Genomic DNA, 16032 nt, shown 5'->3' with positions numbered 1-16032 from the left:
ATGCACGTGGCTGCTTTCTGCTGAGTGAGGGGATTGCTGTTCCGGGCTGCTTCTGTGTGTAGCCGCAATCTGTCAACAGAGATACTGCTGAGCTATCTCTGTCGACAGTAACCTCTCCAGACAGAAGCTTCCTGTGTAGATGTGGCCTTAAAGTATAGGACGGAAGTAAATAAAGCATAATACTGGTTCGGATGTTAGCTGGAATTCACTGACACACGTGCAATTTTAACCCTTTTTAGCACTTTTTTTGTTTCAGAATATAGTATGGTGTTATGGTTCTGATTGCATTTGAGAACAGAGCCAAGCCATATTTTGTCACAGCTGTAAATTAGCTCTACCTTAAAGCCTTTTCTCTCTCCTTCCTTCTCCAAGCTTATTTGCGTATTTGCAAAAGTACTGGCAATAGCAGCAGTGTACCTCAGGCAAAAGAGCCGATGTGTCTATCAATATCTGGGCGACTGCTTGTAAAGGGATCATTGCAACAATATGCCCTGGAGCATGTGAAGACACTGCTTACATTTAGCCAAGTTAGAATTCACTCTGTGTCGGGTAGAAGCCTTGAGTACTTTTAGCACTAGAATATACAGAACAGTAAGTCAGAGCTAGTCGGAAGACTCTTGATAAAATAACATTTATTGAAGTGAAACCACTTTGCAGAGACACTATCTTCTACTAAATTTGTATCAGTGAGGTGTTCAGGTCCAGGGCTTGCTGGTTTAAAAAAAAATAAAATCAAAGACACTCACTCTACCTGTGATAAGGACACTACTGAGGAAAGTGAGGAAACTTGATTCAAATCCTTGATCCTCTCAACCCAGATCTCTCTGAATCACAAGGAACAAGGATTTGTGCCTGAATGTTCCACATCCAATATCAGCATCCTATCCCACCAGCCTGGAGGGATGGAGAGCACACAGTGGTGTGTCTATGTCTCCTTGCAGACTCAAAAAGTAGGGGTTTCAGTGCCATTGAAATTTAGTTTTCATTAAATATTCAAAAAGTTTTGTTTTCATTCCAATGCAGAACAAAAATTTTTCAAAACCTCATATGTTACTTTGAAACAAAATTGTTTTCCTCTGGAGAGCCCTAACTGTGGCCCATCCCTGAACACATCAAGAAAGACTTTTTCCACCATAGTCCCTTTACATAAAACCCTTCAAGTAGATGTAGAAAATTTTAAAGCATATTTAATTAATTTATATTCTTTTACTAAATACTAGTGAGCAGCATTAATAGAGTTTGGATCCAGTATTATAATAGCAATAATTGAATTTTAGAAAGTGCTAGTCCAATTTGGCATGTCAGATTAAAAAGCAGGACTTGTCATAAATAGGAGCAGAACAAATCAATGGGAAATTCTATTAAATAAATCATCTCTTCGTGTTCCTTAAATCAGGGGTGAGCAAACTTTTTACATTGGGCCCCACTTTTCATTCCTGAAATTAGCAGGGCCCACCTCCAGCAACCTGCCTAATGTAATCCAAAACAACAGAAATTTCAGTTACATTCATATGAAAAAGCCTCCTCTCAACACATGTAAGAAAATTAGTACATACAAAAACTTCATCAATAGGTATACAAATGTGACTACACATACAGAAAAACAGTCACTTATTTCAACATTTTAATGAAATGGATGAGCCGGAAACATAGTAGCCAAACATGCTGCTCCCCCCTTTTGAAATTTCACCCCCCACCCAACACGGCCTGCTGTCCATTTTGCTCACCCCTGCCTTCGATGCATATTCATAGAATCACAGAACACTAGAACTGGAGGGGACCTCAAGAGGTTACTGAGTCCAGTTTCCTGCCTTCTTGGCAGGACCAAACACCATCTAGATCATCCCCAATAGGTGCCTATCTAACCTGCTCTTGAATATCTCCAGCGATGGAAATTCCATAACCTCCCTAGGTAACTTATCCCCGTGCTTAACCACCTTGACAGTCAGGAAGTTTTTCCTAATGTCTAATGTAAGCCTACCTTGCTGCAGTTTAAGTCCATTGCTTCTTTTCCTATCCTCAGAGGCCAAGGAGAACAATTTTTCTCCCTCCTCCTTGTAACCCTCTGAACTACTTGAAAACTGCTATCATGTCCCCTCTAAGTCTTCTCTTTTCTAAACTAAACAAACCCAGTTCTTTCAGTCTTCCCTCATAGCTCATGTTCTCTAGACCTTTAATCATTCTTGTTGCTCTATTCTGGACATTTTCTAATTTCGCTACATCTTTCTTGAAATGTGGTGCCCAGAACTGGACACAAATACTCCAATTGAGGCCTAATGAGTGCTGAGTAGAGCAGAAGAATGACTTCTTGTGTCTTGCTCACAGCACTCCTGTTAATATACCCCAGCATCATGTTTGCTTTTTTGGCAACAGCATCACACTGTTGACTCATATTTAGCTTGTTGTCCATCATGACCCCTAAGTCCCTTTCTGCAGTACTCCTTCCCCGACAGTCTCTTCCCATTCTATATGTATGAAGCTGATTGTTTCTTCCTAAGTGGAGTACTTTGCATTTGTCCTTATTAAACTTCATCCTGTTTACCTCAGACCATTTCCCTAGTTTGTCCAGATCATTCTGAATTATGAGCCTATCCTTCAAAGCAGTTGCAACCCGTCCCAGCTTGGTATCATCTGCAAACTTAATAAGCATACTCTCTATGCCAATATCTAAATTGTTGATGAAGATACTGAATAGAACCAGTCCCCAAACAGATCACTGCGGAACCCCACCTGTTATGCCCTTCCAGCATAGAATCATAGAACACTAGGACTGGAAGGGACCTCGAGAGGCCATCGAGTCCAGCCCCCTACCCCTTTCCCACTAGCATTCACTATGTTGGGCACTCTTTCATCAGACTTCTCAGTGAAGACCAAAACAAAGAAGTCATTGAGAATCTCTGCCATTTCCAAGTTCCCTGTTGTTGTTTCTCCCTCCTCACTGAGCAATGGCCCTACCCTATCCCTGGTCTTCCTCTTGTTTCTAATATATTTATGAAAAGCCTTCTTGTTTCCCTTTATGCCTGTAGCTAGTTTGAGCTCATTTTGTGCCTTAGCCTTTCTAATCTTTCTCCTGCATTCTTGTGTTGTTTGCTATATTCATCCTTTGTAATTTTTCCTTGTTTCCATTTTTGATACAATTCCTTTTTTATTCTGAGATCATGCAAGATCTCCTGGTCAAGCCAAGGCGGTCTTTTGCCATATTTTCTATCTTTCCTACGCAGCAGGATAGCTTGCTTTTGGGCCCTTAATAATGTCCCTTTGAAAAACTGCCAACTCTCCTCAGCCGTTTTTCCCCTCAGCTTTGCTTCCCATGGGACCTTACCTACCAGCTCTCTGAGTTTACCAAAATCTGCCCTTCTGAAATCCATTATCTCTATTTTGCTGTTTTCTGTTCTACCCTTCCTTAGGATTGTGAACTCTATGATTTCGTGGTCAATTTCACCCAAGCTGCCTTCCACCTTCAAGTTCTCTACCAACTCCTCCCTTTGACTGCTAACCATTAATAATTACACTCTGAGAACTGTCATGCAGCCAGTTATGCATCCGCTTTATGTATGTCTCATCTAAGTTGTATCTGCTTAGTTTATTGACAAGAAAATCATGAGAGGCCATGTCAAATGCCTTACTAAAATCTAGGTATACCACGTACACCACCTCTCCCTTATCCACAAGACTTGTTATACTGTCAAAAAAAGCTATCAGATTGGTCTGGCATGATTTGTTCTTTATAAATCCATGCTGGTTGTTACCTATCACCTTATTTTCATCCAGCTGTTTGCAGATTAATTCCTTAATTATTTGCTCCATCTTTCCTGGCACAGAAATTAAACTGACTGGTATGTCATTTCCTGGGTTGCTCTTTCTTCACTTTTTATACAATGGGCACTATGTTTCCCCTTTTCCAGTCTTCTGGAATCTCTCTTGACTTCCAGGACTTTTCAAAGATGATAGCTAAAGGCTCAGAATCCTCCTCTATCAGCTCCTTAAATATTCTAGGATGTACTTCATCAGGCTCTAGTGACTTGAAGATATCTAATTTTTCTAATTTTTAACTTGTTCTTTATGTATTTTATCCTCTAAACCTACCCCCTTCCCAATACCATGCATTATGATAGGCATTTCTGCATCAGTCTTCTTTGTGAAGACCAAAACAAAGAAGTCATTAAGCACCTCTGCCATTTCCAAGTTTCCTGATATTGTTTCTCCCTCCTCACTGAGCAGTGGGCCTTCCCTGTCCTTGGTCTTCCTCTTGCTTCTTATATATTTATAGAATGACTTCTTGTTACCCTTTATGTCTCTAGCTAATTTGAACTCATTCTGTGCTTTGGTCTTTCTAATCTTGCCCCTGCAGACATTCACTGTTTGCTTATATACATCTTTTGTAATTTCTCCTACTTCCTGCTTTTTATACAACTCCTTTTTGATTTTGAGATCATGCAAGATCTGCTGGCTAAGCCAAGGTGGTCTTTTACCATACTTCTAGTTTTTCTATGCAGCAGTATAGTTTGTTCTTAGGCACTTAATAATATCCCTTTGAGAAACTGCCAACTCTCCTCAGTTGTTTTTTCTCCTAATCTTGTTTCCCATGGGACCTTACCTACCAGGTCCCTGAGTTTACCAATATTTGCTTTCTTGAAATCCATTATCTCTATTTTGCTGTTCTCCCTTTCACTATGCTTGGAATTATGAGCTCTACGATGTCATGGCCACTTTCTCCCAAGCTACCTTCCACTTTCAAATCCTCAACGAGTTCCTCCCTCTTTCTTAAAATCAAATCTAGAACTGCTTCCCCCCTTAGTAGCTTTTTCTACCTTCTGAAATAAAAAAATTGTCATCCATGCAGTCCAAAAACTTTCTGGATATTCTTTGCCTCACTGTGTTAGTTTCCCAACATACGCCTGGATAGTTGAAGTACCCCATCACCACAAAGTCCCATGTTGTGGATAATTTTGTTAATTGTTTAGAGAATGTCTCATCCACCTCTTCCACCTGGCTAGGTGGTCTGTAGTAGACTCCTATCATGACATCACACTTGTTTTTTACTCCTTATAACTTAACCCAGAGACTCTCAACATGTCTGTCTCCTGCACCCATCTCCACCTCCATCCACACTTTGTGCATATTTTTGATATATAAGCAACACCTCCTCCCTGTTCACCATGCCTGTCCTTCCCGAGTAAGTTGTACCCTTCTATACCAACATTCCAGTCATGCAGATTTTCCCATCAAGTTTCTGTGATACCAAGTATATCATAGCTGTGTTTGTTTATTAGGATTTCAAGTTCTTTCTGCTCATTACCCATACTTCTTGCATTTGTATATAGGCATCTAAGATATTGATTTGCTTTTGCTCCCCTGTTCTGCCTAGTCCCTCTTTTTTCTCTGCTATTATAGCCCATGATCCCTCCCATTTCCAACCCAGCTCCCGGATCTCCAGGTTTTTTACTTACCTGGTGGGCTTTGGTCACCTGTCCCCATCAAACCTTGTTTAAAGCCCTCCAAACTAGATTAGCCAGTCTCAATCCAAATACATCCTTCTCAGACCTCAAAAGGTGAATTCCATCCCTGCTTAGCAGTCCTTCTTGGAACAGCATCCTGTGATGAGGAAGCCAAATTTCTCCTGGCAACACCATCCTCACAGACAGGCATTCACCTCCAGAATGCACCTGTCTCTGCCTGGGCCCCTACCCTGGACAGGAAGGATTGAGGAGGACACCACCTGTGCTCCCATCTCCTTCATCCGTACTCCCAGAGCCCAGGAGTCACACTTGATCTGGTCAAAGTTACACCTTGCAGTATCTTTGATGCCCACATGGATGAGTAGCATGGTTAGTAGTCAGTAGGCCAGATAATCTTTGACAATGCCTCCGTAACATTTCTGATACTGGCTCCTACCAGGTAGTATGCCTGCTGGCATGACATGTCAGGGCGACAGATGGGTGCCTCCGCCCCCCTCAGAAGGGAGTCTCCTACCACATCTACCTTATGCTTTTCTCATAGTGGTGGCAGCAGACCTCCCAGCCTCAGGGGTACAAGGCTTCTCTGATTCACCTGAAGGGGGTGATTCCTTATCTCCTCTATCTCCCATACCCAGAATGGCGTAACAGTTTCCCAGTACCACAGTGGGAGGATTGGGAGTAGGATTAGAGCACTGCCGGCTGCTAGTGTCCCTCCGAGCCATCTCCATCTCCACTGATGGTGTGTCAGCGCTCTTTTGTGGTGGGACAACTATCTTAACCCCAGCTGTCTCCACAGGAATACTGTTCAGGAATTGCTCATGGAGTCTAATACTCCTAAGCCTCACTACTTCTTCCTGCAGCTCCACCACCTGCTTCCTGAGAGCTTTTATCAGAAAACTCCTTCCACGTTGGATGGTCCCCACAGCCAGAACTTCATTAGGCGGGAATTTCAAGTCACAGTCCCTGTAAAACCACACCAGGGTCTGGGTAGAGGCATCCCTGGTCGGGAGGTCTGCCTGACTACAGGCACAGGTGCAGGAGAGAGCAGTGCTGGCTTACATGTTGCAGGTCTTCCTAACCATAGTGGAACCCCTCTGCCAAACTCCCTTTTTAAATTGACCTGTCTGCAGCTCCCTGCCCGCTTCGCTCCGCTGATCTCTCCGACTCTGGCTTTTAAAGCCTGCGAACCTTAGTCAGGCCTCCCCCTCATTAGTCACACAGGGTAAGGCTGATCCTGCGGCTGATCAAAGGCAATCAAAGGAACGAGGGATCAAAAAGATTCCAACCCTCCCAGGCACACAATCCCAACTGCCACAGTAACTGAAACTGAAATCACCTGCAATCAGAAATCAAAATGTAAACAGACAGGCAAACTCAGTGTGGTAGTTTTGGATATAATTTTTTGTATAAAAGTTTTAGACAATGCGAAAATGGAACTAGCTCTCCTCTCAATTTCTCCAGTAAACTCCCTTCTCAAAACTCCCTCCTGTTTGCAATCACCTGTTCACAGGCTCCCCTGGTCGGTTACTAGCAGGCTTTATAGGCTCTGGCCTTCCTGACTGGTAGTCCTGCCCCCGGCTATGGCTCAACCACTGAGCAGAGAGTTCTAGATTTCAAACCCTAACTGGCAGCTTCAGTACAGCCTTTCAAACAAACAAACAGCTCAGCACATGGATCTCCAAACACACACACACAGAGACAGGCAAACAAGCCCAGTACACAGTCACAAGTAACCCTCAAGCACAAACACACACACTCCAGATAGCCACTTACCCCAAGGTTCTGTGATCTGTTCCTCCTTCACCTGGAGAGCACCCTTCTCAAAACTCCCTCCTGTTTGCAACCACCATTCATGGCAAATGCCTTCTTAGCAAGCTAGCTATCTAATGTGTAGGATCTGTCTTTATCCACAATATAAACATATTACTTTTCTCCTGACCATATATGGAGACTACAGCGATAAGACCTCAAGGAATATCAGCTTCATAGAGCAAACTTGTCAATTTTAATACAAGTTTGGTGGCTGCATAATACACAAACAATCAGGAAGGAACCAAATCAAGCTTTTTTCAAATACTGATGATTTCTAAGTAATAATCCACAGTGTGTGCATTTAAACAGATTCATTCTGTGGAGATAGAGTGTACACAATAGGATGGCCTTCTAAAAATATTTCAAATAATTACTCAGTTTATAATACTGCTTTATAACATCTGTTCTTAAAAGGAAATCACACTAATTTTTTAATGTATGCACATATGTATATGCTGTATAAATAAGCTAGTGTGTGCAAGTTTATATACACTATCTGAGTAACAAGGTGACACATATCACAACATTCATTAAATGCTCAACTGGCAATAACCTTTGAGTCTGTCTTGCAAATCTTTTCCTTTTCTAAGCTATACATTTAATACCTGCAGAATGTGGAAGCATCTTACCTTGCTTCCATTTTCTCTCGCCTCTCTTTCCATCTTGAGATCGGACATTAGGAGATTCTTGTATTTGTTTTTTCCATTACTGTTGTCATCATCTAGTCTGTATTCTGAAGTCAGCTGAGCAGAGAGGGGACTGTCACTCAGGTTCAAAGGCTGATCATCCTGCTCCAGATCTGTTTTGCCATTACTGTTGGTTTCTGCCATCTCCCTGCAGTGTATTCCACCTGATGCATTGGAACTGTGTCCCACAGTCTCATTGCCATTAAAACTCTCTGCAGCCGAATCATCTATTTAAAAAATACATATTTTCAGTAACAGGTCACCATTGTTATCTCTGTGACAGATCAAATAAAATTTACAGATTCATGCTGTCTTCCATAGCAAAATTAAAACAGCTTGAAAGCTTTCTTTGTAATTAACCACAATAGTCTTCAAGTCAATTTAAGCTTGGAAAATAAATCTATGGAAAGATGGTCAAAGTTAAGGGTAAAGATCTGGGTTGACACACTAATACAAGTGTGCATATGAGAACCAACCTCACTTCGATTTTTTAAGAGCAAACTCTATCCTTGTCCAGATATACATGCACCCATTCTTTTAAGCTCTTATAATCAAACCCATCATTGTAGCATTGTATTTTAAGCCAATGTAGTTGTAGGAGATGAGGGGGCAGAATCTGTCTCTCAGTTTTCAGAGTGTACAAAATATTGTACTATGAATTAGATATTTAAATGCAGCATAAGTGGCAATTAAAAAATAAACACTGGGTCATAAGTAGTTTAACATAAAAATTCATTAGCTCCCTGACAGCAAATTCATTGCAGGCCCAGGACACTGATTACTAGAACAAAAGATCAGGTCTCAATTGTTTTCAAAGTATTTAATTATAATTTAAATAATACAAATAACTGGTTAATAAAAGACTAAAAGAAGTTTTTGTACAATTGTTACAAGGAACTTCTAAAATTGCTGTAACTAGAAGTAAATATATATTTTTTCTCTAACCTTTCAGAGACAGATTCTGTCAACTGTGCATTCAGTACCTTACTCCATGAATGGTCTCACTGAAATCATCAGGGCTTCTCAAACAGCAGTGTGTTACACAATATAGGAAAAGATGTCAACATCTGGCTTCAGTTGCTTATTGGCTGCATTCAGCAGTCGATTTGAATAGTCACCATCTCTGATTTGCTAAGAGTGCACAAGCTTCCCCTGGTTCCACAAGGCTTTTTATCAATAACAGCAACAGTAATGCAAAAATTGATGAAAAGGCAGCAGTCAAGCATGCACAGAGAGAAACTGGAGGTTTGAATGGGAACTGAGCTGTGTTTCACATAATTACTCTCATACCTTCCTCAACATCAACAGGCACATGAACGCATGTGCACACCTGTGTAAAAGAGAAGTGTCAAAAATACTAACTAAAAATAGCACTCTGATGTAGTTTAACTATTCTATACATTATAAACAATATGAAAATCTCATTCAGTGATCACATTTGTGAGATCATAATATGCCCACATTCAGCTTCCTATACTAACCCAATAACAGGTCTTGCTTGAGAAAAGCAAAAAAGATTTAGCCTATATTCTACATATGGACATTTGTTTAATGCCTGAAAGGATGCATACTTTAATGAAAACATGCAGTAGTGACAGTATTTTTGGAACTCTTTAGTTTAAGGAAACATCTTCCCACATAATACTTTGCAAGAAATTACTACAGTAGCAAAGATTTAGAAGCTCCTTAGTTAACACATGTATTGGGATAAGTGGTAACAGAAGACAGAAAAATGTATTAAATGTAACAGTTAATTACTTAATTAGGCAATTACTTAACAAATGAAAAATCCCTGGAAATTAGCAAATTTACTCAAACATTAAAACAGTGATACGAGTATTATCAACCTATTATTTCGTGGCACCTACAAATGACTTAATTACTGTATAGTAAACTCTTCTCTCTCTTCGAAAGTCAAACGCCTACAGCAAATAATGCAATTATAGACATTTTACCATTCTTCTTAGGAATAAAAATCTATGTCTAGGAGGCAATGCTCAGAGGTATGGCTATAAACATGTTTGCTACAGAAACATAAATATGAATTAGCACAAAAGAACCATTAAAAAAAAACATTTTAGAACTGGTAGATTCTTACAGCTGTTACCAAGGTAACTAAATTACACAGTTTAGCACATTTCATTCATGGGCAGTTGAGCTATTTTTGTAGGAATACGCTAACAGTGAAACAACAGCTGTTTTGTGACTGAGACCAAGAGCCTGATCCTCTAGAGACCCGTACCTCTGTGAATAGAATTTACTTGCATAAATAATGCTATTGACTTCTAGGGAAGGGAATCTGACCCAAAAGGTGAAGCATACTTTCCCCACCCCAGTTCATGTACCAAGCAAGATCTACTTCCAGGATCCTGGCCATTTCCCCTCCCCGCTTCCCATTGTTTTGCTGAGTCTTATGCCCAGCCAGGGCAGTCCCTGCACTTGGGGCGTGTAGACATGGTGATTATACCTGGCCTCTGTATGAGGGCGAAAGAGGGGCAACTTCTTGCACCCCCGCACAGAGCCTTGTGCCTCATTGGAGCATCCCAGGCATCATTTCATCCTCTGATGATAAACTTTTCTGTTCTGAGAATTTATCTTTGTATTTTACTTATGAAACATTTAGTACACTGTTGTCTTCATACAAATGACAGACAAGGACTTTGTCCTGGTATTGGCATATTTTTCTAATGCTGATCGCTGCCCCTCAACATCAGTAAACTGTTGACTTGGAAAATGTGTTTACTTACCAAATATTTTTTCTTCCATCATCCAGCAACAGACACTGATTTGTAGAGATGCTGGAAGGTTTGGAAATATAATAGGATCACACGTCCAGCTAGGATAGATCTTGCATGAATGGACAGCTAGGTTTCAAATGCTCAGTGTCACCTGTGCATATTCCTAGTGGACAACTTTCATTGACTCATTTTTAGAAAAACCTCATACATTTGGAACATTTCTTGGGGGAGGAAGCAGAAAAAAAATCCCTGAACATCCAGGGCCTTTAGCAACAGAGGGAAGGTGGGTTGTTGTAGCAACAGAGAGAGAGAGAGAGAGGAGGGGGGGGGAGAGCACACAAGCACAAGCCACTTGTAGATTATATGGGGAGCAGTGTGTGGAATGTGATGACATCAGGACGGCAGTTGGATTTTTGTTTTGTGCTGTGATTGGCTGCAGCTTCTTCTCTGCATATCTCACAATATGATGCCTCCTCTTGGTGTGCATGTGCCCCTACATGTGAGAGACTGGAATCTTTAACCAGCAGTGTCCATTGAGGCCATACACTGCATACCATTGCTCTCAAACCCTCAATGCATAAGAGGTTAAATGGACCTGAAAGCCACTGAATTCCCTCCGTGTGCTGAAACAACCTCAGTATCCTTCTGTTACTTCTTGTATCACTGTTACTTAGTTATTAACTTTACTAGCTGTAGCTGTTAGTGGTGCCTCATTTCTAACAGCCCATTGACAGCACAACACAATTTACACATCATCCCCAACTACGAGAGTGTAATTAGTTTAATTTCTGGATGCTCGACTTCCAAACCTTCACCTGAATGGTTGACCTGAAGTCCTCCAGTAACCTGCCTGTCCAGCAATAGAGCCACATCAATTAATAATGGCCACATCATACATCTGTTTGGTGAGGGGGAATGAGTGGGACATATTCCCTGGAAAATTGTGCACTTCAAGTCCTTTCCCCAGTGTCTTTGCTCAAAGAAATCGAGAGAACAAGTACCACTGTAAAATGTTTTTTGTTGGGAAAATCCATGAAGGTAGCATCTGACTCAAGCAGCTCCTGTTTCTGAGAGTATTATTCAGTCTTTATAAACACAGTCAGTATGTGCCCCATATGGTACAGAGGCTACTCTGGTTCCTTTGGAACAAAGAGACCACAGAAAAAACCATCTTTAAAACTGTAGTGTAGATTCCCTTGGATCAGTCAGCAACCTCTGCTGTCCACGTAAGGAAAGACTACCATTCAGATCTGTAGCTCAGCACTGATCTCTCATCTGAGTATTGTCAAAAAACAAGTTATTAACATTTAAAGATCTCAGTGCCAACATAATTAGTGCTGCTAACTCAGTGCCACATGCTACTTCTGTCTCAGTAAAGGTTGTGCTCTAAACATCCACTGCTAGTGTACACCCATTGTTTACCTGTGATTATACCTGTCCCATTTCCTTTTATTTCATCTGAGCGTCTGGCCTGGGCCAGAGTTTCCTTCACTGGAGATTTTGCCTGGAGTTTCTAAATCCAGAATAGTACTAGCACCTAGTTTGCAAATATGACAATGTCATCACCTCACCCTTCACTGGTACTGACTTCTCACTGAATGCTTCTGAGTCACACTAACTTCCTAGGACTGCATTGGGAAATGAACCTCCTAAAAAGAAGTTTTACTGTTCATCATTATGTCTGTCGAACAGAGGGCTTTTTTAAGAAGTTGCTAATTTATCACCTGGGCCAGCTAAGGAGGAGGTTCAAAAAAGGAGTGCTATCCCTTCTGTCTCTCATCATATGAGACCCAAATGAGAGAGATGTCAAACCCTTGATTACATCCTTCTGAGCACCACACAATTTAATCCTGGATGTAATAATCTGATTGGAGACCTCATTCTCATTTCTCAACTTGACAACGGAACATCACACAAATCTGTTCAGCTACCACAACTTGAAATTGCTTGTGCACAGGATCACGAAATGCAGTGTGAGGACACACGATTTTGAACAAGAACATCTAGTGACACATGGCTTTTTCTTCATCATCAGATGAAATTGTAGTTCCAACAGCTTCAACTCTGATGGAAAACTCTGAAGTTGCCTAAGACCACCTAATGAGGATGGACAATACCAGGGACATTCCACTAGAGGGGGTACAAAAAATTATATTTTGCCCATCAATGAGAGTATTTTAGATCGTGTCAAGGATCTTGGCAGACTCCAGCTTCTATCACTGCAACATCTAAGTTGACAGACTACAGATAAAAAGCACTCTTCCAGGTATTTTGACTATTTTTCATACTGGCCCATCTATTAGTTATATTAGCAACAAAGGAAAAGTCCATATAAACAAGTCTACCAAATTGATCCCAAAACATACAGGAAAGAAAAACATTAAATAATATATTTTTCTCCAGAAGTGCTCCAGATATACTATAGGTCAGACTGGCCAACTGACAGACTTTTATAGCCAATGAACTTTCTCTGAGATGGATGTTCATGGGTTTTAGACTCTAAAGAGGAACTTAAGTCTCCAAACCATCACTGAAAGTATAATTTCATGTTGCAGATACATCTTGAAAGGTCAGTGGCTTTGTGGATTATAATGAACAGAGCATCTTGGTTGACCACATCTGGTTTGAACCATGTGAGGTTCAAATCAACAAAGGACCTAGTTTTGTAGAGAGAATTTTAGGGCAACCCTCTGATCTCTATCTGTTATAGCCTACCATAGAAAAGAAATTCAAACTGCAGATGACCTTAAGGCAAACATAATCTCCTAATTCTGTCATCTGAGACTGGTTGAAATATTCAGGAAGGGGCCCTGATACAAGGCCTGATATACAGATTTCTTCCTTGGTGACATCCCTTCCTGGAACGTAACCAAAGACAGCAAGTCTTACTTTGTGAGCAAGAGTTTTGACTAATCTGTACAGATCTTTACTGCTTCCTCCTCTTCTAGTACTTGGTAACTCTGTATTATTTTCAAGGAGGCACGGACTGAAATTACATTTAACCAATGGGACCTGGAAGTCATCTCAGAAGGCTGCCTCATCCAGTTTCAAGTATTGCCTCTGTCCCTTCCCCAGCAAACGCTTCTTCAAGAACCTTTTTATATGAGTCTTCAACAAGTGAACTCTGCTTCAACTGGATAAGGCAGAATGAGGGCCTTGCTCCTTCTAGCTGCGTCTACACGTGCACTCTACTTCGAAGTAGCGGCAGTAACTTCGAAATAGCGCCCGTCACGTCTACACGTGTTGGGCGCTATTTCGAAGTTGAAATCGACGTTAGGCGGCGAGACGTCGAAGTCGCTAACCCCATGAGGGGATGGGAATAGCGCCCTACTTCGACGTTCAACATCGAAGTAGGGACGTGTAGACGATCCGCGTCCCGCAACATCGAAATAGCGGGGTCCTCCATGGCGGCCATCAGCTGGGGGGTTGAGAGATACTCTCTCTCCAGCCCTTGCGGGGCTCTGTGGTCACCGTGGGCAGCAGCCCTTAGCCCAGGGCTTCTGGCTGCTGCTGCTGCAGCTGGGGGTCCGTGCTGCATATACAGGGTCTGCAACTAGTTGTTGGCTCTGTGTATCTTGCACTGTTTAATGAAAGTGTGTCTGGGAGGGGCCCTTTAAGGGAGCGACTTGCTGTTGAGTCCGCCCCGTGACCCTGTCTGCAGCTGTGCCTGGCTCCCTTATTTCGATGTGTGCTACTTTGGCGTGTAGACGTTCCCTCGCTGCGCCTATTTCGATGTTGGGCTGAGCAACGTCGAAGTTGAACATCGACGTTGCTGGCCCTGGAGGACGTGTAGACGTTATTCATCGAAATAGACTATTTCGATGTCGCAACATCGAAATAAGCTATTTCGATGTTGGCTGCACGTGTAGACGTAGCCTCTGAGGCAAGGAATTCTATTCTGCATATTTCCTGATTCCAAAGAAAAACAAGATGTTGACATCCTACTCTGGACCTCGAGAAACACATTTGTCATATGCATTACGTGTCGAATGATTACTCACATGTCTACAATCCCATTCTTAAATCCCATACATAGGTTTATAATTCTCAATTTATGGGACTCTAAAGTCCATCTGTCCATCCATCTCACAGAAAGCATCTACAGTTCACAGCACCAACAAAGCAATGCCAATTCAGAGTACTACTTTTCTGTTTCTCCTCTGTCCCAATTGCATTTACAAGTCTCTCTTTGTGGTGGCTGCTCATCTCAGAAGACAAGTTCTCTGCATTCAGCCTTATTCAAATTACTAATTCAAAGAAAATCATCTCACTAGACCACAGACCTCCTCCATGAGGCTGCCATTCTTTCCTTGCTCATTTTGTCTTCTGTTCAAAAAAGCACATCAGTGCTATTCTCACTCAGCTGGGTTCACATAGCAATCCCTGACTCAAGAACCTCAGAAGCTGTCTTGCCTCTGTACAGGCCTTGCTCAATTGATCACATCTGTCCAGATCTTCCATTTCATCCAATAACTTTGGTAGGAGGCTATTTCAAATTCCTAGGGAGCATGGCTTTGTGCACTTTCACAACACTGAATGCCAGATTTCATCTCAGATCACTCCAGGGATGGCTGAATTCAGCCTTTCAACCAGGCAGACCCAGTATGAACTTAATAGGTGTCAGTTGCAGCATGAGTCTTACTCTTTCTCCTGTAGTGGAAGAATGTACTGAAATCTTGCCAAAGGGTGTCATTCATCTCCTCATAAAGGCTAATGTGTATGTATATAATTGGAGATACATATCTCCTAGAGCTTGGAGGGACCTTGGGAGATCATCTAGTCCAGTCCCCTGCCCTCTTGGCAGGGCTAAGCACCATCCCTGACATCTATTTGCCCTAACTGGCCTCCTCAAGGATTGAGCTCACAGCCCTGGGTTTAGCAGACCAATGCTCAAACCACCAAGCTATCTGTTCCCCCACCCCTTTGACCCCAGGCACCTCCAGGGGTGATTGGGGACTACATATAACTCTTTTTCAGCCTCACTGGACTATGTGGACTTCCAATCTCACATTAATGTTTTGGAAATCAGAATGATAAGAGAACTGTGCTAATTGTTTCTGCCTCTACTAAAGGGAATGACCACTCAGGTCCTTATATACACAACACTACAGTAGTAAATTACATCAATTGTCAAGAGGGGGAGCAATTGCTCCATGGCAGTGATGCATTCAGAATCACATCAGTCTTATGGTTCTACATATACAAAGAGCACAAATCAATTTAATGGACTATCTCAATGCAAAAATGGACTCTCAGGGATGTAGTTCATACTCAAGTGTATCAGGAGTGAAGAATTTCCCTCAGAGACCTCTGCCATTAGCCAGAAAACAAAACATC

The 16032-nt window shown here is 41.7% G+C and overlaps 1 protein-coding gene across 2 annotated transcripts in view; it reads right to left on the bottom strand.

Moving 5' to 3' along the window:
* The window catches only part of NOL4 (nucleolar protein 4), a 275179-nt gene that overhangs the window by 110382 nt on the left and 148765 nt on the right, over positions 1-16032 (bottom strand). For both annotated transcript variants that reach the window (XM_074985807.1, XM_074985808.1), the window contains exon 6: positions 7901-8184. In XM_074985807.1, coding sequence (XP_074841908.1) covers positions 7901-8184 — 284 coding nt within the window. The remainder of the gene's footprint in view (positions 1-7900; positions 8185-16032) is intronic.

The sequence above is a fragment of the Carettochelys insculpta genome, chromosome 2 (assembly GCF_033958435.1).
Source record: "Carettochelys insculpta isolate YL-2023 chromosome 2, ASM3395843v1, whole genome shotgun sequence".
Classification (NCBI taxonomy): Eukaryota; Metazoa; Chordata; order Testudines; family Carettochelyidae; genus Carettochelys; species Carettochelys insculpta.
This window is presented reverse-complemented; position numbering and strand designations above follow the sequence as displayed.